The sequence below is a fragment of the Triticum urartu genome, chromosome 7A (genome assembly GCF_056163025.1).
Source record: "Triticum urartu cultivar PI428250 chromosome 7A, HENAU_Tu73, whole genome shotgun sequence".
Classification (NCBI taxonomy): domain Eukaryota; kingdom Viridiplantae; phylum Streptophyta; class Magnoliopsida; order Poales; family Poaceae; genus Triticum; species Triticum urartu.
In genome coordinates, this window is record NC_141879.1 from 708,559,992 (window position 1) to 708,584,415 (window position 24,424).

Genomic DNA, 24,424 nt, shown 5'->3' on the forward strand with positions numbered 1-24,424 from the left:
AGGTGCTATGGTTGCTGCTCTGCTCCCCAAAAGGATTAATGCCATCTGCGCTTAGACCAAACCATACGCTCCTTGCGTCATCTGCAAACTCCTTCCCGTACTTTCTTTCGATTTTTCTCCACTGCGACCCGTCAGCGGGTACTCTCAACTTTCCGTCTTTCTTACGGTCTTCTCTGTGCCATCGCATCGCCTTGGCATGCTCTTTGTTTTGGAACAAACGTTTCAACCGTGGTATTATAGGAGCATACCACATCACCTTGGCAGGAATCTTCTTCCTGGGGTGCCGGCCCTCGACATCACCAGGGTCATCGCGGCAGATCTTATAGCGCAATGCACCACATACCGGGCAAGCGTTCAAATCCTCGTACTCACCGCGGTAGAGGATGCAATCATTAGGGCATGCATGTATCTTCTGCACCTCTAACCCTAGAGGGCAGACAACCTTCTTTGCTTCGTACGTACTCTCGGGCAATTCGTTGTCCTCTGGAAGCATATCCTTTATCATTACCAGCAACTTTCCAAATCCCTTGTCAGATACACCATTCTCTGCCTTCCATTGCAGCAATTCCAGTGTGGTGCCCAGCTTTTTCTTGTCACCAACGCAATTCGGGTACAACAATTTTTTGTGATCCTCTAACATGCGCTGCAACTTCTTCTTCTCCAAATCACTTGCGCAGTTTCTCTTTGCATCGGCAATGGCCCGACCTAGATCATCAACGGGCTCATCTGATGCCTCTTCTTCAGCTTCTTCCCGCATTGCCGGCTCAGCTTCTTCCCACATTACCGGCTCAGCTTCTTCCCCCATTGTTGTATCATCGTATTCAGGGAACCCATGGCCAGGATAGCTGTCGTCGTCCTCTTCTTCTTCATTGTCTTCCATCATAACCCCTCTTTCTCCGTGCTTGGTCCAAACATTATAATGGGGCATGAAACCGGTCTTAAACAGGTGGACGTGAATGGTTCTTGACGTAGAGTAATTTTGACCATTCTTACAGCGAGCACATGGACAAGGCATAAAATCATCCGCCCGCTTGTTTGCCTCAGCCGCAAGCAGAAAAGTACGCACGCCCTCAACGAACTAGGGAGAGCATCGGTCATCGTACATCCATTGTCGGCTCATCTTCATTACACAACACCGAATAGACCAAATTAATACAAGTTCATACATAAAGTTCATACAACACTTAAATACAACAAACAAATAACTCTCTAGCTAAAGCATTTAAATGCAACAACAAATACGATCAAGATCGCAACTAAGGTAACAATGGATCCAACAGCATAATGATACCAAGCCTCATTATCGATGGCATATTTTCTAATCTTTCTAATCTTCAAGCGCATTTTCTCCATCTTGATCTTGTGATCATCGACGACATCAGCAACATGCAACTCCAATTCCATCTTCTCCCCCTCAATTCTTTTCAATTTTTCTTTCAAGTACTCGTTTTCTCTTTCAACTAAATTTAACCTCTCGGCAATAGGGTCGGTTGGAATTTCAGGTTCAGATACCTCCTAGAAAAAATTTCTATGTCAACTTGATGGGCATAATTTGTCATAAACACGAAATGCAACTAGTTTTAAAAGAGAATATACATACCACATCCGAATCATAACAAGGACTAGGGCCGACGGGGATGGATATCAAAACCATGGCACTATATGTATAACAAACAACGTACGGGTAAGATAATTATACGAGTAACTATATATCCAAATCACAAACATCAATTTTTATATAAAATTTCATGAACAAGAGGCTCACTACAAGGTGGTGCCGGCGACGGGACGGTGCGGGCGATCGACGGTGGCTACGATGGAGATTTAGAAGGCACTAAGTAAACCACACCTACATATGCAAACTAAGTGTTATTTTTGACCTCAAATTGCATATAAATCAAATACTAGCACATATATATATATATATCCTCCCAAATTACTAAACTCACAAATTAATCACTATATAAACCAATGCAAGAGCTAATCTAGCAATGAGAGATGAAAGGACAAAGTTGCTAACCTTTGTGATCATTTGAATGGATGAGGGCCTTCAAATCTTGACAAATTTTGGGCAAATTTTGTGATGAACTCGAGAGGAAGAAGGGAAGAATAGAGGAGAGGGCCGGAGAGGGGAAAGGGGGAAGAACAGAGTGCTGGTGGACGAAGGGTTTATATAGGACGACCTTTAGTACAGGTTCATGGCACGAACCGGTACTAAAGGTGCTGGAGGGGCCCCACTCTGGCAACATCCTGCCACCACTCTCATTAGTACCGGTTCGTGGCACGAACCGGTGCTAAAGGTTCTCCACAAACCGGTACTAATGAAAGCAGCCCGGCTAGCCATTGGAACCGGCACTAATGTATACATTAGTGCCGGCTCAAATACAAACCGGCACTAATGTGCTTCACGATTGACCCTTTTTCTACTAGTGACGCGCTCCCCACATACGCCATGGCTGCGATGGAGGTACCTCCGTCTGTCCTTCAGGCAATCGATGCCCTGCGGCGGTCTTTCCTGTGGACCGGTGCGGACAAAGCATCGGGGGCGCAGTGCCTTGTCGCTTGGGACCGTGTCACATGGACAAAGGAGGAGGGGGGTTGGGGGTGCGCGCCCTCCCAGTCCAGAACCAGTGCCTCCTGCTGAAGCTCCTCCATCGACTTCACTCTCGCCAGGACTCACCGTGGGCGCGTTGGGTTTGGGGCGAATTGGGTCGCTCTCTCCTAACCCCAGCGTCGGCCATGTCGCGCCCCGGACCACATTGGTCGTCCCTCGCCAAACTTATGCCTTTGTACCAGGCGCTCACCACTGTCTCCGTCGGAGACGGGCGCACGACGGCGTTCTGGCTCGACTCTTGGCTCCCTGGTGGCGCCTCTCCATCCAGATGAGCTCTCTCTTCTCCCTCGTCACCTCGCCGAACGTCTCAGTTGCCCACGTCGTCCAGCATGGGCTCGACGGGGAGCTTGTACCACGTCTAAACCACACTGGAGCGCGCAAGCGAGGAGTCCTCCTCCCCATCATCCAAGCGCTGGTTCTGTCCGAGGAGGCCGACGCTCGAGCTCTCCGCCCTGGCTGTGCCAAAGGGACCGACCTCTCCTCTGTCGGGGTTTACCAGCTATGCCACTGTGGTGGTGTGGGAGCACCTTTCGCCAACTTCATCTGGACGAGCTACGCCCCCAGCAGGGTCCGCTTCTTCGCCTGGCTCCTGGTCCAGGCTTGGATTCATACGAGAGATGTGCTTCTGCGTAAGCACATTGTTGAGGTGGCCGGGGCTGGCTGCCCTATTTGCTCGGCTCCGCTCGAGACGGCCGATCACCTCATCTTTGCTTGCCCCTTTGCCCAGCAGTTCTGGGCCTCTGTCGGGGCGTCCCCGACAGTCTCCACCGTCAAGCTGTTGCACCTTATGTCACCTCCGGGCTTGGTCCCTCCTCAGACGGAGCCAGCTTTCTTACTCCTTTGCTGCTGGCAACTTTGGAAGCACCGCAACGCGGTGGTCTTCCAGAACATGCCACCCTCGCTTCCCCGGCTACTGCAGCTTTGGATAGAGGATGCCGTGTTGTGGCGTGTCCGCCTCCCTGCGGCTCTCAAGGACGTTGCCGATGTGTGGATTCAGTGCATGACCGCCTAGTGTTGCACCCCCCCCCCCACTCCTCTATCTCCTTCCATGCTTGTAAAAAATGTAATGCTGTCCTGTTTACTCGGGCGGTCCGGCCCAGATATATGAAAATTCAGGTGGAGAAATCTCCACCCCCCCCCCCCGCCCCCGCGTGAAAATTTCAAAAAAAGTAAGCGATCCAATCAGGAGACGTACGGTGGGAAATTGCAAACCAGACGTGTACTAAGCTTAGCTTTCTCTTGTACAGAAATATTTTTTTTCAGTTTACTGTTCAAAGGCAAAGAAAAGGATTTGTTCGACTGGAAAGAAATAGTGAGCTTGCATCCAACTAATTTACTTTACCGAAAAAGGCTTTCGCCCCGCTTTATATATAAAACAAAGATCATCAACAAACCCGGTACAAACGCATGTCAACACAACACACACCCAAGGCAGGATACAAAGATGTTGAGCGCAGCAACCCCACCCTAGCACTACAAGAGTAACCGGAGATCTTAGCTGTGAACACGCCACCGCCAAGAGGTGAAGCCGCATATGGCGAACCGAGGGCTCCAAGGCGTCGCCTTCAGGAAGGGAACGACACCGGAGCGCCGCCACCGCCCGACACGAGGGTCAGGATTTCCCCTGGAGCAACCCGACGGGCAATGAAGGCCACGATGATGCCTTCAAGAAGGGAACGATTCGCCGCCGCCGCTCCGTCCGAAGATAGAGCAGGTCTTCACCCCGGTGAACAATCACCACCACCGAACGCCACACCCCGGCAACCATGCTGCCCACACGGCCATGGTCACGAGGCAGCACCAAGCCACGGGCTCTGCCCATGAGCACCACGCTACCACCTCCAGGGCCGCCGCCCTAGCATCCAAGACCTTGACACCACCTCACCCGAGACCGGCTGCTACTCCAACCAAAGAGATGAATGGAAAGATCCCGTCTTTCGCACCCCTGGGCGACCCCCATCGCCGAGACCTAAGAGGCCGGCCGAAACGGGCCTCCATCTCCTTGTCTTGCTGCACCGGGTGCTAGATGGGCTCGGTCCTGCTGCCGGGCGCGAGACGAGCTCCATCCTGCTGCCGGGTGCGAGATGAGCTCGGTCCTGCTGCCAGGCACGAGACGAGATCAGTCCCGCAGCACCGAGCGCGAGAAGGGTGATGGACTGCAGCTGGGAGAGGGCCAGCCCTTCGATGAAGGTATTGTCTGAACGACGAGGAGAGGAATCGAAGGCCAAAACAGGCCACTTTCCGACGAGCCGACGCCGGAGATGTCCGGCCGCCGCCGTGAAACGACCCAAACCACCGCTATGAGCCACCACCACGTCATGGCAGCCCACATCCGTGAAGTAACCCGACCAACCGCTACCAGCACCCCGGGCCGCCCGTCGGCACGCAGGGCCAGATCCGGCCAAATCTGACCATGCCGCAACAAGCACCAACCAGCCACGCCCTCAAGCTCCCCCTAGCCAATGAGCAGAGGAGGAATAAGGAGGGCGCCCACCTCTGTCGCGCCGCTACCCCAGCCAGCACGGGGCAACGGCAAGGGCAGCCGCTCGCGACCCGCGCCGCACACGGCCCGCACCCCTGGAGCCAGATCCGAACACCCGCCTCGACCTGCCACATCCGCCATCGGGGCTCCAGGGTAGACCACCTCGGCGTCGCCCGTCGCACCACCGCCCGGCCCCGGCGCCACTTGCACCGGCCCCGCATCATGCTGTTGCGCCCGACGCGGGCCGCAGCACCTAGGTGAGGCAGCCTCGGCCAGCGCCTCGGCCCCAAGCGCGAGGAGATGTGGAATCCCCGCCACCGTCGCCGCCGGCGGGGCTTCGCTCGGCCGCGCCCTTTGGCGACGTGATGTAGACTCGACTAGATGGCGAGTCGTCGACGGCCCGATCTTTCACGGTACTAGCAGCAGGAACAAGAAATTCCGGTTGAGCAAAGAGGCAAGACCGTAAGATCAGAAACTTGTGTCGAGTAGATTTGATCGACTCCACACGCAGCAGCAACAAAATCCCTTCGAATCAGCAACAAAGATATTTGGTGTCCCCCGACATGAGACGTTTTCTGTAGTTTTATTGAACTCACGACTAATAAAAAAATCTGCCTTTTACATCGGCCGTAGCCAGCCTTTTATATAGGCATCACACATGCGATCAAACCGGCCCACGAGCAAAGCAAAACTGATACGGACTCTCTTCCTAACCATAAACCGAACATGACTCCTAGTACTACTATGACTCCTCTAAATCTCACGCCTAAGGAAAAGTTCCTTTACCTAACAACCAAGAATTTACTAATTAACTATCCGACCACGCTGATCACTAGGAACCAAAATATACCTTAACCGTACTATAGCACCTTAGATTTAAAACGCTTCTGCACGTAAACCTCATGTGACCTGGACCGAAATAGCACCGACAATTATCCAGCTTGGCGTATGAAAATTAGGCTTGACTTCTTCAGGCTCTGGTTCTGGTGACGGTATTTTAAGTGCCATTGTACCCATCATCAAAATATTAGAATTTGTAATATGATCAGGTTTTGCTACGGCACTGACGGCCACATCATCCCCTCCTCCTTGAATCAAAACCGTCCTCGGTTTTGCAACAATTTTGCTGACCTTCTTCTTCTTCAAGGAAATATTTGTATTCACCTTGATTTCTTCCGCAAACATAGACTGGAGCACACGACGTCTTCCGACATCCCAAAAGGAGTAAGTGTTCGACCGACCCTCGTGTGTGGCACGACGGTCATATTGCCATGGTCTTCCCAACAACAAGTGACATGCATCCATTGGCAAGACATCACAAATTATTGTATCTTTATAATCACCTACTGAAAAATTCACACGCACCTTGTGAGTAACTTTCAGTTTACCAGACTGGTATAACCACTCAATGTAGTGTGGTTGTGGGTGCTTCCATGTAGGTAACTTCAAAGCTTCCACCAATCCCTTGCTAACCGCATTGGTGTAGCTTCCTCCATCTATAATCAATTTACAATTGGTGCTATTGACTTTGCACTGAGTCTGAAAAATACTCAATGCGATCCTCTTGCACTCGTTGCACCATTAGTGAAGGATATGACTCCGCAGCTTCAAAACTTGCAACAACATTTTCAGCATCCTTAGATTTTTCACTAGAAGTGTCAGAAACTGCCTCTTCATCACTAGCGGATGCATAGCCATCTCTCGTGAGCAACACTCTTTTCTCATTAGAACATTCACGCTTCATATGTCCCCTTCCTCCACATTTGAAACACTCTATGTCACTAGCGCATCTGGTCGACTGTGCACTAGAATCAACCATCGACAGTCCTGATTTTGAAACATCCTTTTGCACGGAACCATGAGAGCGATTTGATGATGTCGCCCTGGAGCTAGGACCGACATCCTCATTTTTATACTGTGAGCGTCGCCATGTGTTTAAAGTGGTACTGGGAACTGTGTTGACTTGGCGCCGCTTAATCTGTTGTTCCGCACGCATAGCTTGGTGCACAAGATCTTGTATGTTGTAGTAGACCACCATCTCAACATGATCCTGCACCTCGATATTTAGCCCGTTAAAGAAACGTGCCATGGTCGCCTCCGGATCCTCCGTTGTCCCTGTACGTATCATAAGCAATTCCATCTCCTTGTAATATTCATCAACACTCATATTACCTTGAGAGAGCCGCTGCAACTTGTTGTACATATCTCTTTTATAGTGCTCAGGAACAAAACGTCGCCTCATGAATTCTTTCATACCTCGCCAAGTCGTCGGGCGATGTCTTGAACGACAAATTTGATTCCACCAAATTAGCGCGTAACCAGTGAACTCAATTCCAGCAAGTTGAACTTTCTTCTCCTCGCTATAATGATGGGCATCAAAAATTTGATCAACACGCATCTCCCACTCCAAATAGCCTTCCGGTTCGCACTTGCCGGAGAACGAAGGAATTGAAATTTTTATGCGCCCAATTCCATCATCCAAAGGCACACGCACAGCTTGACCAACTCGGTCATGCACTCCACCATGAACGGAAGTTTCAGGACGAGGCTCATAGTGTCGTGGTCGTGGAGCGTACCCTGCCTGGTCAACGCCATCATCGAAACCATCATCTCCAGCATGAGGTTGTGCCGCCAAACGGCGATCATGTACGCCGGCATGTCCATCGCGAGCTGGTGGTGCATAATGCAGTGGAGCAGCCGGAGCAGTCTGTGGTGGTGCAGAATTCGTTGCCGGCATATTGACGATGTCTGCCAAACCATCGAACCGAGTGATCAGGACATCTATTCTTTTGCCTAGCGCATCATGACATTGCTTGATGTAGTTGCATGTGTGGTCAAAACCATCCTGAATATTTTGGGGAATATCATCCGCATACACTGGACGTACTATTTCCTCAGAATCAGCGGCAACCTCATCACCCTTGTTGACCGAGGTCGACATCTTGATCAACACAGTACCGTGAATAACCTTAGCTCTGAATACCACTTGATGTAGACTCGACTAGATGGCGAGTCGTCGACGGCCCGATCTTTCACGGTACTAGCAGCAGGAACAAGAAATTCCGGTCGAGCAAAGAGGCAAGACCGTAAGATCAGAAACTTGTGTCGAGTAGATTTGATCGACTCCACATGCAGCAGCAACAAAATCCCTTCGGATCAGCAACAAAGATATTTGGTGTCCCCCGACATGGGATGTTTTCTGTAGTTTTATTGAACTCACGACTAATACAAAAATCTGCCTTTTACATCGGCCGTAGCCAGCCTTTTATATAGGCATCACACATCCGATCAAACCGGCCCACGAGCAAAACAAAACTGATACGGACTCTCTTCCTAACCATAAACCGAACATGACTCCTAGTATTACTATGACTCCTCTAAATCTCACGCCTAAGGAAAAGTTCCTTTACCTAACAGCCAAGAATTTACTAATTAACTATCCGGCAACGCTGATCACTAGGAACCAAAATATACCTTAACCGTACTATAGCACCTTGGATTTAAAACGCTTCTGCACGTAAACCTCATGTGACCTGGACCGAAATAGCACCGACAATTATCCAGCTTGGCGTACGAAAATTAGGCTTGACTTCTTCAGGCTCTGGTTCTGGTGACAGTATTTTAAGTGCCATTGTACCCATCATCAAAATATTAGAATTTGTAATATGATCAGGTTTTGCTGCGGCACTGACGGCCACATCACGACGGCGAGGGAGGGAGAAGGGGAGGAGGGAACTCCGGCGGCGGCAGCGGTAGGGTTTCTCTCCCCTGCCGCCCGTGGGAGCGCCCGAGGACGGGGCGGCTTCGATGTTGATGTTGCCCGTGATCACTAATTTACTTTCAGAACAGAGAAGCCAACAGCTGAACAAAAAGAGGAAAGGATGAGCACACCAATAATACCGCTGCTCTGGAACTGGCAATGGCTTCATACCATTTCTTTCTGCGCCTCCGTAGAAACAAGTCTTGCATACCCCAAGCATTGTCTACTCTTAAGCTAGCTTTTTTTGACACCTCTAGTATGTTGTCATGTTTCAATTATGTTTATTCAACATGTTCTCTCTGCACTTGGGTTGGTCATCAGTTCAAATGTGAAACATATAGTCAGTATTGTTTGTCCGGGGGTTGGCCATCAGTTCTGTTGCAGAACTTTTTGTCACTTGTCAGATATTATAGCAACTCTCAAAGTCGAAAAAAAATCACGACTTTTAGGAAATAAATTTTCAGGCTAGCTTTCCCATAGTTACAGACTGATACGGACTCTTAATTTCATTGTCAAATTCATGGGCAGGGAACAGCCACATCGAAAGACTGCACTGACCGAAGATAGACTTAGTATGAAACAAGAACAACATAGACATAACCTCTCCAAGTGAATCTCTGTAGATTTTATTTTATTTTTGACGCAGAGGGCAGGAGCTCTGTAGATTGTCATTTGTCACCTCGTAGGGGCAAGGCAATCAAATCTGCGATAACTCCATCCTATTGATGTTGCATGACAACATCACTTCAAATTAAGAATGCGGATCTGATTAAGACTCCACTGAATCAGAGCAAACAACACAAAACTTCAGCCACCAACAAAGATTTAAATCAAACCGCTTGTATTCATAAACATATTGGAAACACAGCTGGACAGATTGGAAACACAACTGAGTCGTGAAAAACTTGAGCCATTCAGAATTGGCACCTAGCTGTTGTTGCAGGAGTTCCTATACGACCTCCAGGTAAGTGTTTTAAATAGCAGGCTATGGAAAATAGTGACGGGCCTCCAAATCAGCTATAGCAGAGCTTAGCGGGCTATTTATGAAGGCGACCATTTAGCGGCACTCTGCCGAAAAGGCTATAGCGGGCCGGCTATTTAAAACTATGGTAACTAGCAGTATAAAAACCTTAGACTAAAGAAAAGAAAGAAACTGTGGGTGTTGGTAACGAGATCCCAATACAAAAATGAAAGGAAAAAAAAACAGGGTGCCCCCTCTAATCCATCTTACAGAACTGCTAACACACAATCACCTAAAAGTTTCAGTTTCGGTCAATCATCTCGACCAAGATGATTTGCTTTGAGATTAGGAGAACAACCATGATATGAGGATATAAGAGTGGCGGAGATTGACTGTAATAATAAAGAATGGTTGCCTATGCAACTATAAGCACTCTCTGGATCTTAAGAGGTTTATTTCAGGCAAAACAGCTTGTGAGCGCAAGCTGTTCTTATTATTCAGAGCATTGACTCACGATATAGTTTCTGACTGTACTAGGTGCAGATTTATTAAAAAACAGATTTATTAAAAGGAGGGGGAATGGGGAAGGTACCTTGGGTGATGAAAATGCTCCGAATCCATCGGTGAAATCTCAAGAAAATGGAGTGGATCTAAGTGGGTTTGTGAGGGGGAGAGAAGCTGGCACGGGGAAGAAGGTGAGTGGGGAAGAAGAGTGGTGGTGGGGCCCACAAACCAGCCCCACCCCACCTTATCCACCACACAGCAGCCTACCGCCAGAGGGTCTGGCGGTAGGCTTCAGTACCCTACCGCCGTACCCCATGGCGGTAGGCCCTTTTCCACGTCAGCACGCGTCGACGGCCGTCAGTCGCCGTCAAGTGGCCTACCGCCACAGCTGATGGCGGTAGGACGTGCACACGGTAGGCAAAAGGGTCAGATTCCGAAATAAGTTCAAACGGGGTCATATCCTGAATTTCTTAGCAAAAAGGGTCAAAACACGAAATTTTGCCACCCATGGATGGAGAAAACGAGCGGAGCATTGGTGGGTCCCCCAGATCGGTGGCTCTTTCGGTGTGGCAGGCACCCATTCCAAGCCAGGCTTGCATCCTGTCGTCTGTCGGGCAGGCTCTAGGACGGCCCGTGTGGACCCCGCGCCATGCCAGAGCAAAAGGGGATGAGGCACGCACCCCAAGCAGGATCAGGGCGGGTTCCGTGGAGCTGCCCATCCCAGTGGGCGTGGACGGGCTCTCTCAGCCAGAACATGCTGGGAGTGGCCACCTGCTTTCCCAGGAACTGCTGCCCTCGGTCTGCTCGACCATTGATTCGGTAGCCATGGGAGTTTCTGCATGCACGATGACCTGCATGCGACAAGAGGACTCGGTGACCCCACCACATCACTTTGACTCTGCATTTTTCGCTATCAGCCTGTCGAGCCACTCCCAATCTACCACTCGGCCTTCAGATACTGGAGATAGGCCATGCACGCCATGCACCGGACTGGAGGTTCTTCATAGCGAGCTTGCTAAAGCCATTTCACCTATCCTCTCCAGGCTACCGGATAAGTGACCAAGCAATAACCAAGCGTCGGCCTCGCACGAAAAGATAGCTTGTCTCAAACCTAAGGAAAAGTGTCAGGATTGCCAGAGGCATTGGTCGTGGATTGAATGCTTCGAAACAACAAAATGTGCTAATCTGAAAATTGTGCCTGGCTAACGAGGGTGAGCAGATCAGTGATGAAGCTCTACAAGCCTATGTGAGGCTGTTTGACAGGCCGCTAGCAGACGGTGAAAAACGGGAATTCCTCCATGAGCTAGAGGAGATAAGGGACCTCCACGCGGGACCATGGCTAGTTGCCGGGGACTTCAACCTTCTTGTTAACCCGGAGGACAAAACTAACGACCGGATCAATAGGCGTATGATGGCAAGCTTTCGAACGTTGTTGAACTCGCTTGAGCTCAAGGAGCTATACTTAAATGGGCGTCGATACACTTGGTCGAATGAGTGGGCGCGGCCAACTTTCGAGAAGATAGATCATGTCTTTACCACCGTTTCTTGGGAGGAAATACACCCAACATCCTATCTCACGGCCCTCGGTTCTGCTATATCTGACCACTACCCACTCCTATTAGACCTAAATGTGGATGTGCGCGTCGGGCGTAGGTTCAAATTTGAATCCTTTTAGCCGAAGGCGGCGGGATTCTTCCACACGGTGGAGAGTGCATGGACATTAGTGCTAAATGAGGGGAACCCATTCGTGCTGCTGGACAACAAATTAAGAACCACGGCCCTGAAGAAATGGAGTGACCGGTGGATCGAAAATGTTAAACTGCAGATTGCCATCGCCCTCGAAGTGATAATACTGCTTGATGGTGCTATGGACAAAAGAGCCTTATCCCAACCGGAGAATGAGCTACGGAATCTTTTGAAAAAGAAGTTGCTTGGCCTTATCTCTTTGGAAAGAATGATTGTAAGGCAGCGATTGAGGCTATTGAGACTGGAGGAAGGGGATGCCAATACCAGTTTCTTTCACCAGCACGCGCGCTACCGTCAGCGTAGAAACATGATCACAACGCTGTGTCAGGGCACTTCCATCGCTACTAGCCAGGAGGAACTAGCCATCATGGTGGACTCATACTACGAAAACCTCCTTGGTGTGGCTCCGCCTAGAGAGCATACCATTGATTTGGACAAGCTCGAGCTACCTGTGTTAGGCACGTCGCAGCTGGAAGCTCCGTTCTCTACGGAGGAAGTGGAAATGGTGATCAAGGAAATGCCCCTGGATAAAGCCCTGGGACCAGATGGATTCACCGGACGTTTCTTCGCCACCTACTGGCACATTATAAAGGATGACCTCATGCGTGCATTTAACTTGTTTCACCAAGGGGACATGCGTGGGCTACCGGCTATCAACAAGGCTATCATCTCACTTCTGCCAAAGATTGATGGGGCAATGGAAGTCAAGGATTTCCGACCTATGAGCCTCATTCATGGGGGCATTAATTTTGTTGACAAGGTCTTGGCTAATAGGCTGGCAGTCAAGCTACCTAAGCTCGTAGGCGCACATCAATGTGCGTTTATTAAGGGAAGATCTATCCATGATAATTTCATGATGGTCCAATGCATGGCACGGCATTTGCACGCTCTCAAGGAGCAAACCGTGATGCTCAAGCTAGACATTTCAAAGCCGTTCGATACCGTGCAATGGCCCTTCCCGCTTGAGATCCTTAGGCGTATGGGCTCTGGTGCCAACTGGACCGAGTGGATCTCTGTCCTCCTAGCCAATTCTTCTACTCGCGTTATGGTAAATGGATGTCCGGGGAAGCCAATCTTCATCTGGCGAGGCATGTGGCAAGGCGCTCCCCTATCTCCCATGTTATTCCTGCTGATTATGGAGCCATTGCACAAGATGGTGGAGTTTGCGGCGAGCCAGGATCTGCTCTCGCCACTTCGCGAAACGGCTGCCAACAGGGAGTTTCTATGTTTGCCGACGATGTGATGTGTTATGACCGGTATATTAGGGGTTTAGCCCAGTGGGCTGTGGCCTAAGTTATCTTATCGTCATTAGGGGCTTAGCCCAATTATCTTATGTTATTAGGGTCGTTTGCTTAGGAGTCAAGTAAACCTCTCTATATAAGAAGAGGAGATGTATCAATCTGATCAAGCAAGAAGCAATCAGTATTTGCTCGGCTCCCCTTAGGGAGCCGGGAGACCTAACCCTAGCCGCCTCTTGCGCCGCCGCCGCCTCTTCTCCACCACGCAAGGACGGCGCCCAACCGCCGGCCGCCGCGCCCTCAACCTCATCTTCCTCCATCTTTCCCCTACAATCTCCGCCCTAGAACCGGCAGAACCCTAGCTCCTAACACCTTGGTATCAGGTAGCTCAGTTCCGATCATGTCTTTGCCGCCGCCCATCCCGTCGCTTCTGCTGCCGACCGTCACCACCGCGCCGCTGGCCTTCTTCACCATGCCGATGCCCTCCCCGTCCGCGCCGCTGGTCGCATCCTCCGGCCCCGCCACCATCCAGAAGACGATGCCCTCCATAGCGCCACCGGCCGCTGTCTACTCCCCGGCGGAGATCACCGGGGTCCTCAATGATCTCGTCACCGCCGTCCGGGGGATACAGCTAAACCTAGCCGGCCCCTACGGGCCGCCGGCCGCCGCGACCAGGCCAGCCGCCCTGCCATGGTATTCGGCACCCGCGGCGCCGACCGGGCCTCTACACCACCACTGGCCGCTTCAGCCGCCGCCCGCCACCGCACCCCAATGGCCGCAGTGGCCGGCGCCGGCCCACGCCGCGTCACCCACGCCACCCGGGTCCTCGCCGCCACCGCCCTGGCAGCCACCGCACCCCGGGGCCACCGCGACGCTGGTCGGGCCACTGCAGCTACAGCCAGCCCCCGCCCCCGCCCCGCCCCGATCTGGCCACAATGGCCGGCTGCGGCCATCGCAGCACTCTTCGCCTCCGCCGTTTCCAGGCAGAGGCAGCTGCCGCTGCCGGCGCCTCCGCCGCCCAGCACAGGGCTGACTACAAGCGCGCCGACGGGCGTGCCGATTTAGCAAGTGCGGTTCCCGCCCTCGCCGTCCCAGCTTCCGGCCTGGTTGGCCGGGACGTCACCGCCGCCAGTCTACACCATGGCCGCGGACCAGCCGGCGCCCTCCCTGCCGTACGACGGGCCTCTGGCTCCGCGGGTTTCCATGCTGGCTTCGACGGGCCACCGCTTTCCTGCGGACCACCTGTGCACACCGGACCAACGCCATCCTCTTCGCTGCTCTGTACCGCCGAGCTGTACACTCACGACGGTCATGCTCAAACACCGCCGCGCTTCGCCAAGCTCGCCTTCGCCACCTACGATGGCGCCGAGGACCCCCTCAACTGGCTCAACCAGTGCGAGCAGTTCTTCCGGGGGCAACGGACGCTCGCGTCGGACCGCACCTGGCTCGCCTCTTATCACCTCCGCGGCGCCGCAGAGACGTGGTACTACGCCCTTGAGCAGGACGAGGGCGGCACGCCCCCATGGGAGCGTTTTCGCGAGTTCTGCCTCCTTCGATTCGGACTGCCGATACGTGGGAGCCGGTTGGCGGAGTTGGGTCGCCTTCCCTTCACCTCTACGGTGCAGGACTACACCGACCGCTTTCAGTCCCTAGCGTGCCACGCGTCCGGCATGACAGTTCACTAGCGGGCCGAACTCTTCGTCGGCGGTCTGCCAGATCATATCCGCGTGGACGTCGAGCTGCAGGGGCCCCAGGACCTCCAGACGGCCATGTACTACGCCCGCGCGTTCGAGCGCCGCGTGGTGGCCATCCAGCAGGCATCACCGTCCCGGGCCGCTGGGCCGCCACCCTGGCCGGATGTTCCCGCGCAGGGTCGGCCTGCTCAGGCTTCCGTGGCACCCCTTGCCACGACCGCGGCGCACCCGTTCCGCCGGCTCACCTCGGCCGAGCTACTCGAGCGTCGCCGCCAAGGGTTGTGCTTCAACTGCAACGAGACCTACATGCCCGGCCACGTCTGCCCCCGACTCTTCTACCTGGAGGCTGCAGACTACATTCAGGAGGAGGACGTCGCCGCCGAGCTCGGCGACCTGGCCGCCCAGCTGTCGCGGAGGTGTTTGACGTTGGTTGATCACCTCGAGGAGTTCAGCAAGCGCTTCCCCGCCTTACAGCTCGAGGACGAGCTGTTTGTGCAGGCGGGGAGAAGTGTTATGACCGGCATATTAGGGGCTTAGCCCAATGGGTTGTAGCCCAAGTTATCTTATCATCATTAAGGGGCTTAGCCCAATTATCTTATCATTATTAGGGTCGTTTGCTTAGGAGTCAAGTAAACCTCTCTATATAAGAAGATGAGATGTATCAATCTAATCAAGCAAGAAGCAATCAGTATGTGCTCGACTTCCCTTAGGGAGCCGGGAGACCTAACCCTAGCCGCCTCTTGCGCCGCCGCCTCTTCTCCACCACGCAAGGACGGCGCCCAGCCGCTGGCCGCCGCGCCCTCGACCTCGTCTTCCTCCATCTTTCTCCTACAATCTCCGCCCTAGAACCGGCAGAACCCTAGCTCCTAACATGATGGTTTTCATCAAGACCAGAGAGCTTGAACTCCAAGTCTCAGCTGCAATCCTACAACTCTATGGTGAGGCGTCTGGCCTTCGCACCAACCTCACTAAGAGCGCCGCTCTGCCAATTCGGTGCAACGTGGAGACAATGGCTAGGGTTAGCCATGTGCTTGGATGCTCGACAGGCGCGTTCCCATGCAAGTACCTCGGACTTCCATATTAACCATCAGAAAGCAAAGTATGGCGCAACTACAGGGGCTCGTGGAGCAGCTGGCTGGGTGTGCTTGCCAAAGTGGAAAGCTTTTCCATGCCCGAGAGTGGTAGGTTGATCTTGGTTCAGTCCTTGCTATGTGTGATCCCAATTCATGCTATGCTAGTATTGGATATCCCCCAAAAAACTATTAAGGCGATGAACAAGATATGTCGAGGCTTTCTCTGGTGCACATTAGTGCAGGCGAATGGAGGACAATGCTTGGTAAATTGGGAGAAAGTTTGCTCTCCATAGTGGGCAGGCGGACTGGGCATTCCCAACCTCACATGGAGAGACATAGTGGTGCAGGCTCGCTGGCTGTGGCTGCAGCGTACTGACCGCCAATGAGCATGGGTAGAAATTGATATACCAGTACCTCATGAGGCGATACAACTTTTCCAGGCTGCCTCGCAGACGATGGTGGGGGATGGCACCTCGACCCTCTTCTGGGAAGACAGATGGTTTGAGGGTTCTAGAATTCAAGAAATTGCGCCGGCCCTTTATGGAAGAGTAAGCACTAGTATCAAGAACTCCCGCACGGTGCAACATGCAGTGACAGAGAGCATGTGGGTCTCCGATGTCGGGCCGGAGATGTTGGACCACAAGATTCAGGAATACCTTAGCCTCTGGGCAGCCATACAGCAGGTGGAGCTCAACCATAGCACCTCAGATTCGATAACCTGGGTTTGGGAGAAAGCCGGGACTTTCTCAGCTCGCTCGGCATATGCGGCGAAATTATGGGCAAGAGAGGTTAGCCCTACTGCCACGTTCACTTGGAGGTCGAAGGTACCCCTCCAATGCCGCTTCTTTGCTTGGCTTGCGCTCAAAAATAGATGTTGGACTTCGGATAGGCTTGCCAGGCTTGCGTCTTTGCGAGACAAATATGGAGCATCATATGCGTGGACATCAACAGAACGGATTGAGTCCGGGATCAGGAGCCCAAATTGCTACTATGGTGTGCAAACGTGCAAAATACTACGGCTTGCACGAAGGATGTGCGAGCAATGCTCCTACTTGTGCTCTGGGAATTGTGGAAGCGTAGGAACTCTATTGTGTTCGATGCTTGCTCTCCTTCTATGCCCAGGCTGGTGAGACAATCATATGCTACGGGCATTAGCTAGGTGGGTAGATAGGAGGAGTTAATCTTGTAGTTCGGACTTGGTGTGGAGTTGGTGTACATGTAATTTGTAACATCCAACGTGGAGGGATTTCTTTTCCCCACCCTCTCTTTAATATATAGTACGCACACTCATGTGTATTCGAGAAAAGAAGATTCTTGCAGAGTAGCATTGTCACATTGGTAATATTGATCTCAGTTGAATTTGAAATATCTGACTGCGAACACCCGCTTCAGTGCGCTTGCATTGAATTTCTAATACAAGTTGGAATAGATAGCCAGACAGAGGCAAGTCACCATAAAGAAAAGGGACATGAAAACTGAAGTAATACTGAATTGGTACATTTGTGCTGCAGTAGTCCTTATACTAGTAGTATATATAGCAATATAACAAACTTCTAACTTAAAAAGAAGAAAGAAACTCGAACGTATAGGTAGTGAGAACCAACATACTAGTTGCCATCTGCCATCCTAGTACAGAAACGACACAAAAAAGAAAAGGAGAAAAAACTGGGTGCCCTCTCAAATTCATCATTAGAGAAAAATCCTGAAGTTTCAGTGATTAATAACATTGTCACAATGGTAATATTGTTTATTTATCTCAACTAAACTCAAAACATGTGACTGCAAACACTCAGCTTTAGTGTGTTTAGAATTACAATTTGCAATACAAGTTGGAATCCATAGCCAGACAGAGGCACGTCAACATATAGAAACGAGTCTTGAAAAACTTAATTCCATCCTGGTACGAAATGATGCACAGAAAGGAATGGAAAAAAAACTGCCTGCTCCCTCCTATTCATCTGACAAAATTGCTAATGCACAGTCACCTGAAAACTCTTTAAGTTTCATTCAATCATCTCAAAATAATATGACTTGCTTTTATGTCAATTGATATGAAGATCTCAGAGTGGTGGAGATTGATTGTGATATAAAAGAATTTCAATTGCGTGGTGGAGTTAATTGCAGAAAACTTGTTCACAGCCGACTTGCGTGGTTGCGAGTTATCTGTCTGCAGACGATCGGTCGACAGAGAAACAAGGCTTAACTAAATTTGGCATTAAATCTGTAGACTCTGATGTGGTAGAACGGGAGTTCGATGTGCCAGTGATTATTGCTGGTGATGTCATGGACGCTACGCACCAACATGTTTCCTACTACTAATAAAGCTCTAGCTTCTAACTCAAAAAGGAAAAATAGGGGCACTCATTCATTTTTGATAGAATGCAAAGGCTTTTAGTGGTTGCACTCAGCGTGTATTGTATTTATCCTCCACAAGATCATAACTCTAATAAATAATAGAACTGCAAAAACGTCTTATACTATATAAATTGAACTGCAAAAACGTCTTATATATTGGTCTGGAGGGAGTACTTGAGAAAAAACGTGACATGGAAATATACTTCAGATAGCTAACTTTACGACGGTTGTCGATTGACTGAAGCTACATTAACTGAAGCTATAAGTACCATGCAAACAAGAACAAGTGCCTAGTATACTGTATTCTCCCTCAACGAGACCATAACTCTAATAGCTAAGAAAAAACTTGACATGGAAATATACTTCAGCCACATCTAATACCACAGTTGCGATTGATTGAAACTGTTAATTCCATTTGTCACATTCTAAGTCACGGAGGAGCACATTCATGTTACACGATGTTAACTGAATCTAGCTAGATGTAGAATGGAAACAATAACAACATAGATTGACATGACCACAGACAGATGAAATTCCATCGGTTGTCACGCGCCAACTTGTCGGCAAGGTAGGTGTTCAAATCTGTGAAGAGAGTCCACGCTATCAAAATCCAAGGTCTCTTCGAAAACATAAAGCTGATCTGATAACAACTCCCCTGAATCTGGACAAACGAGACAAAAAAAACTCAGACAACACAAGAACAATTTTCACTCAATTTGTGCATACTATTTCAACAGTTGTACTACCTTAAAGGAACAAATTTTGCGGACTTATATTAGGTAGGTAGTATCACAGGATGGGGCAGAATAGCATAATATTGATCTCGACTGAATCTGAAACATGTGACTGCAAACGCTTGGTTCAGTGAGCTTAGCATCACTAGAAGTTGGGATACACTGCTGGACAGAGGCACATGAATATAAATGAATTCATATCTAAAAATCTCATACAGAATTGGTTTTGCAGGAGTTCATTTACTGCCTAGGCACACTCTAGGAATGTTGGTAGAGCAAGAAACAATGCAACCACCTGAAAACTTCTTATGTTTCAGTCAATCATCTCAACCAATATGATTTTCTTGGATATTCAGAGCACACGCATGATACTGAGGATATAAGAGTAGTGGAGAGATTGGCTGCAATAAATAAAATTTACCGTTGCCCGTGCTGATAAGCACTACCATTGATCTTATGCACGTTTATCTCGAAACAGCAACGCAAGATAAAACTATTCATCTGAAGATGACTACAAGAGATGATGACTACAAGATAACTTTTTTGCCTCCCAACATCTATCAAAAGAAAAAGTGTACAAAATGAGCTGTCCTTGACTGGAATGAATTTTCTCGAGGTGAAATAATCCAAGGTAAACTGGATATAAATTTTTATCCCTTCTACATTTATCTTGACCATCAGAACTACTCCTCGAAAATAATATACTAATGACCTGGTGTTTTTAGTGATTCCATCAGGACTCATGCATAAGCAACTCATAGTGTAAAAGATCGTTCCTCTTACTAACTGCATTCTCTTAAAATGGCGATCGAAACAAACAAGACACGAAACACAATTATGCTCCCAAGCTTTCTTAGTTTTCCCAATGAGAACAGGAAATTAAACAGTACTAAATCAAACAAGAATTACCAATTGCCATAATGAACATGAAGCAATAGATTAGTCATGTGATAATTATGAAGAGAAGCAGATAACTTGGAGGCAATAGAAACTTTACCACTTCATATTCTCCTTGAAGACAACAATGATGGTGGGAAGTTGATATATGAATATGCCTCATTCATAAAATAGTGTTGTTTATGGTAAACCCTCTGAAGCTGCAACGTCTTGACATCGATTGAGAAATATCCAACAAGTTCATTATAAAAAGATGGGGCTTCTCTCCTCGTTAAGAACAAGTACCTCCGTGTTGCATCTTTGATAAAATATTTGTATCTAGAATCTAGTGAGATTGTCTTCTCCATCTGCCATTGTGTGGGACTCTCGCCTTTGTTCCGTGCAACGGTATAGCTGAGATCGGATGGAGTTTCACAGTGGAAACCAAAGATCCCAAGCCTGCCTCCCCCTGCCTCCACAATGGCTATACCTTCATAGGTCCATTCTCCCGGCGGGAGGTCGGCTGTGGAGAACTCCATCTTCCTGGTGTCAAGCAAGAGCAACTTTTTCATCCGAAAATTCACCCAGTCCCAGTAGAAACAGCCATAAGCATAATGGCGCCTGTGAATATTGCCCTTGCCAAAGGCCAAATCATTTAAATCCTTGGGTACAGCAGCTTGCCATTGATCGGTGCTCGAGGAGAAGTTGAAGGCAGCCAGACTGGTTTTGCAAATCAAGATGACTCTGAATGTTGTCTCTCCAGCCACTACCTCCTCCTCGCCGAGGGGAACGAGGAAGCGCTTCCAGCAGGCCTCGCTTACCGGGTGCTCAAGCGAAGCAGCTAGGTCGTGAGGTAGCGGGGGGAGCAGGACATAGCGCCGGTGCAAGGGGTCGCACACCACGAGATCTCTGAAGACCGGGGGCTGCCCATGTTCTCCGATGTTGCGGGCCAAGAGGACAAGGCCATCACGGAAGTCCTGCACGGTCCAGCGGCGGTGGGAGGGGAGGAAGGAGAAGGTGAAATCGGCGGCGGCGGCGAGCGCGCGGACGGCGGGAGTGGAGGGCATGGCTGGGTGGAAGCCGTCGAGGTCGAGGAATCCGAGAAGTGATGGTGCGTGGAGGCAGCGGAAGCTGCGGAGGAACGACCTGTCGGTGGAGATTCGGCGGAAGGTGACGCAGGCGGCGGAGACGCGGGTGAGGTCCTGTGGGGTGGGCAGCCGGAGGAAGATCTCGGTCAGGAGCTGGTCAGGGATGTCCGTTATAGAAGACGCCATTTTCTTCTCGCTGGTCGCCGGGAGTCGTGTGAGGATCGTGGATTGAACGCCGGCCACGAGCAGGCAGCCGCCTGGTAACTCTCGACGAGATTTCGTTTTTGTTTTTTTGAGCGTAGGATTAGGAAACCCTCGAGGAGATGGGAGGAGCCGTCGGTGTGTCCGATCGTGTGGGAGTTGGAAAGCCATTCAACATAGACCTCGGTGATTGATTTTCCTTCCTGGGCTCGCTATTACCGGCCAAGCCCCCAATTTGTCAGGCCCAACATAGACCGCCAGCTTAGCCAAAAAGAAATACAAAAAAAGTGGTTCAACCTTGACCTGCATTCTTTATTTTATTCTAAAGAAAATTAACATTATTCAGCTTCGTTTAGGATTTGTACTGAGCCTCCTCTACACCTGTGTACGCGTTCGGTTTGACAATGGGAGCAACTCTTAGACGTGTATGTTTGAAAGCCACCCCTTTTTTGTACTCAGTAGTGTAATTTCATTCTGTATCGATAATTCGACAACTGTAATATAAAATATATGTTAAAAATATAGAATGAGAAACTTCAAATGTTATAGGTTCTAATGGTATAATTTTTATATCCAATTCATATTACATTGCTAAAGCTGACAATTTGGGGTACGCACAGTACCTATAAACTGAAAAGGAGGGCATATCTAACAACTGGTGCCAATTTTCTTCCTCGTTCATCACTGTCTACAATATATTCTTATAATTTGGATCACTTTGCCCCCCCCCCCCCTCTCCCCCCCCCCAAAAAAAATCTCCAACAAATGCCCTATAGGTGTATGGTGCCCAAATTATTTTTCATGCCTAAAATTTTGCTACAAATGATGCAAATATACATCACCTCTACCTGCTGGCCTAAAACCAAACATGCCTCGGTGGGAATCTAACCGCCACTCCGCCGCTAACCGTCGCCATCCACACCGATTCGCCGCCCACCCTCTAGATCTCGCTTTAGGAGTACATAAATTGGTGACTGTCAGCAGAACATGCTAAGCTTTGCAAAGTAGCGTAAACAAGCAATGGAAACCGGCCCAGCCGAACCAAAAGGGGTAACGTTTTCAGTAAGCGATGTAATCAAGAGACATACAGCGGAAAATTGCAAACCAGACGCTTCCTAAACATAGCTTTCTCTTGTACAAAAACTTTGTTTTTCAGTTTGCTATTCAAAGGAAAAGGAAAGGATTTATTCGACTAGGAAGAAACTGTGAGCTTGCATCAAACAAATTTACTTCAAGCCAACAGCTAAACAAAAAGAGGAATAAATGAGCACACCAATAATACCGCTGCTCTGGAACTGGCAATGGCTTCATACCATTTCTTTCTGCGCCTCCCTGGAAACAAGTCTTGCAGGCCCCAAGCATTGTCTACTCTTAAGCTAGCCTTTTTTGACACCTCTAGTATGTTGTCATGTTTCAATTATGTTTATCCAACATGTTCTCTGCACGTGCGCACTTGGGCTGGTCATCAGTTCAAGTGTGAAACATATAGTCAGTATTGCTTGTCTTGGGGTTGCCATGAGTTCCGTTGCGAAGCTTTTTGTCACTTGTCAGATATTATAGCAACTCTCAAAGTTAAGAAAAAAAATATGACTTGGAAATATATCTTCAGAACTAAATTTCATTGTCAAATTCATGGTCAAGGAACAGCCACATCTAAAAGACTACACTGACGAGAACGACACAGACATAACCACCGCCAAGTGAAGCTCTGTAGATTTTATTTTATTCTTGACGCAAAGAGCATGAGCTCCGTAGATTCTCATTTGTCAGCTTGTAGGCGCAAGGCAATCACATCTGCGAGATCTCCATGCTATTGACATCACCATGACTAGATCACTTCGAATTAATAGTGCCGATCTGATTAAGGCTCCGCCGAATCTGAACAGGCGAGGCAAAGGTTCAGACAAAAGATGATTTAAATCAAACAACTTGCAAGCACTAGCTGCTCTTGCTGTTCAGAGCAGTGAATCAGGCACTTATCTGCAAACGTACTAGTTGTGCAGATTTATTTAGAAACAAAAACAAGAGATAAATTTGTAGATGTGGAGATGACCAAACCAAAACTATTCAAGTTTCTCATACTTTATAACTATCAAAAGAAAAACAGACAAGAGTCGTGCTTGACTTTAATGAATTTTCCAGTGGTGGAACAATCCATAGGTAAATTGTATCCATATGTTCTCCAAATTAAAACAACAACCTGACAATAATTGATGTTGTCTAGTGTCGGTTTTGTAATTTCACCAGGCCTGGAAAATAGATGATGCATAAGCTACTTTGCATGATCATTTGTCTTGCTTATCTATTATCATCAAACGGCAACTGGAACAGACAAGACAATGAATCGCAACTAAATTCACTTGATTAGTTTTTCGGCAAGAACAAGAAAAATGGCCACTACTAGATCGTGTAAACACGAACTACCAGTTGCACTGTTAATTTCATTGTCAGATTCACTTATTTGGCAGGGAGCAGCCACATCCATCTCCCACTAACATCACTGCAAATAGGTTTACTCCACGCCTACAAGTAACATAAAAACAAGACGTGACCACTGCCAGGAGGAATTCTGGAGATTGTCAGCAAGATAATCACATCTGCAAGGACTCCATGCTATCGAAACCGCGGTCGCTTTGAACTCGGAGAGCTGATCTGGTGACGACTCCACAGAACCTGGACAAACAAAACCAAAATACAACTCAGACATACTGAAGATTTTGTGGACAATTGGTGAGTACTAAATCAATAGTTTAACGAGCTTAAAGGAACAAAGTTTTAGGTACTTAGGTAGTATCACAGAATAGCATAATATTGATCTCAACTGAACTTAAAACGTGTGACTGCAGACAGACACTCACTTCAGTATGGGCACCATTGTAAGTTGGGATACATGGCCAGACAGAGGCACGTGAACCCCTAAAGGAATCAGTCCTGAAAAACTCGTGTAAAACTGGTACCTCTATTTTGCAGGAGTTCATTTACTGCCTAGGCACACTCTAGCATTATAACAAATTTCTACTAAAGAAAAGAAAGAAACTGAGGTGCTGGTAGCGAGAATCAATACAATCACCTGAAAACTCTATTTCAGTCAATCATCT

At 49.1% G+C, this 24,424-nt stretch overlaps 1 protein-coding gene, 1 long non-coding RNA gene and 1 pseudogene across 2 annotated transcripts; 1 reads left to right on the forward strand and 2 right to left on the reverse strand.

The window, feature by feature from the left end:
- Positions 1–1,308: 1,308 nt before the first annotated feature.
- Positions 1,309–2,102, reverse strand: LOC147961881 (uncharacterized). Its single transcript, XR_015612401.1, has 3 exons — positions 1,766–2,102; positions 1,601–1,658; positions 1,309–1,515 (listed from the first exon to the last, which is right to left on the reverse strand). It is a non-coding gene; the product is annotated as an uncharacterized LOC147961881 (long non-coding RNA).
- Positions 2,103–14,076: 11,974 nt separating this feature from the next.
- Positions 14,077–15,433, forward strand: LOC147961882 (uncharacterized; annotated as a pseudogene).
- A 3,381-nt stretch (positions 15,434–18,814) lies between these two features.
- On the reverse strand, positions 18,815–21,428 carry LOC125519425 (uncharacterized). The gene is made up of 2 exons (XM_048684235.2): positions 20,159–21,428; positions 18,815–19,088 (listed from the first exon to the last, which is right to left on the reverse strand). Exon 1 carries the CDS (start codon positions 21,309–21,311, stop codon positions 20,163–20,165), a length of 1,149 nt encoding a protein of 382 aa, XP_048540192.1. The 5' UTR covers positions 21,312–21,428; the 3' UTR covers positions 18,815–19,088; positions 20,159–20,162.
- Between the last annotated feature and the right edge of the window lie 2,996 nt (positions 21,429–24,424).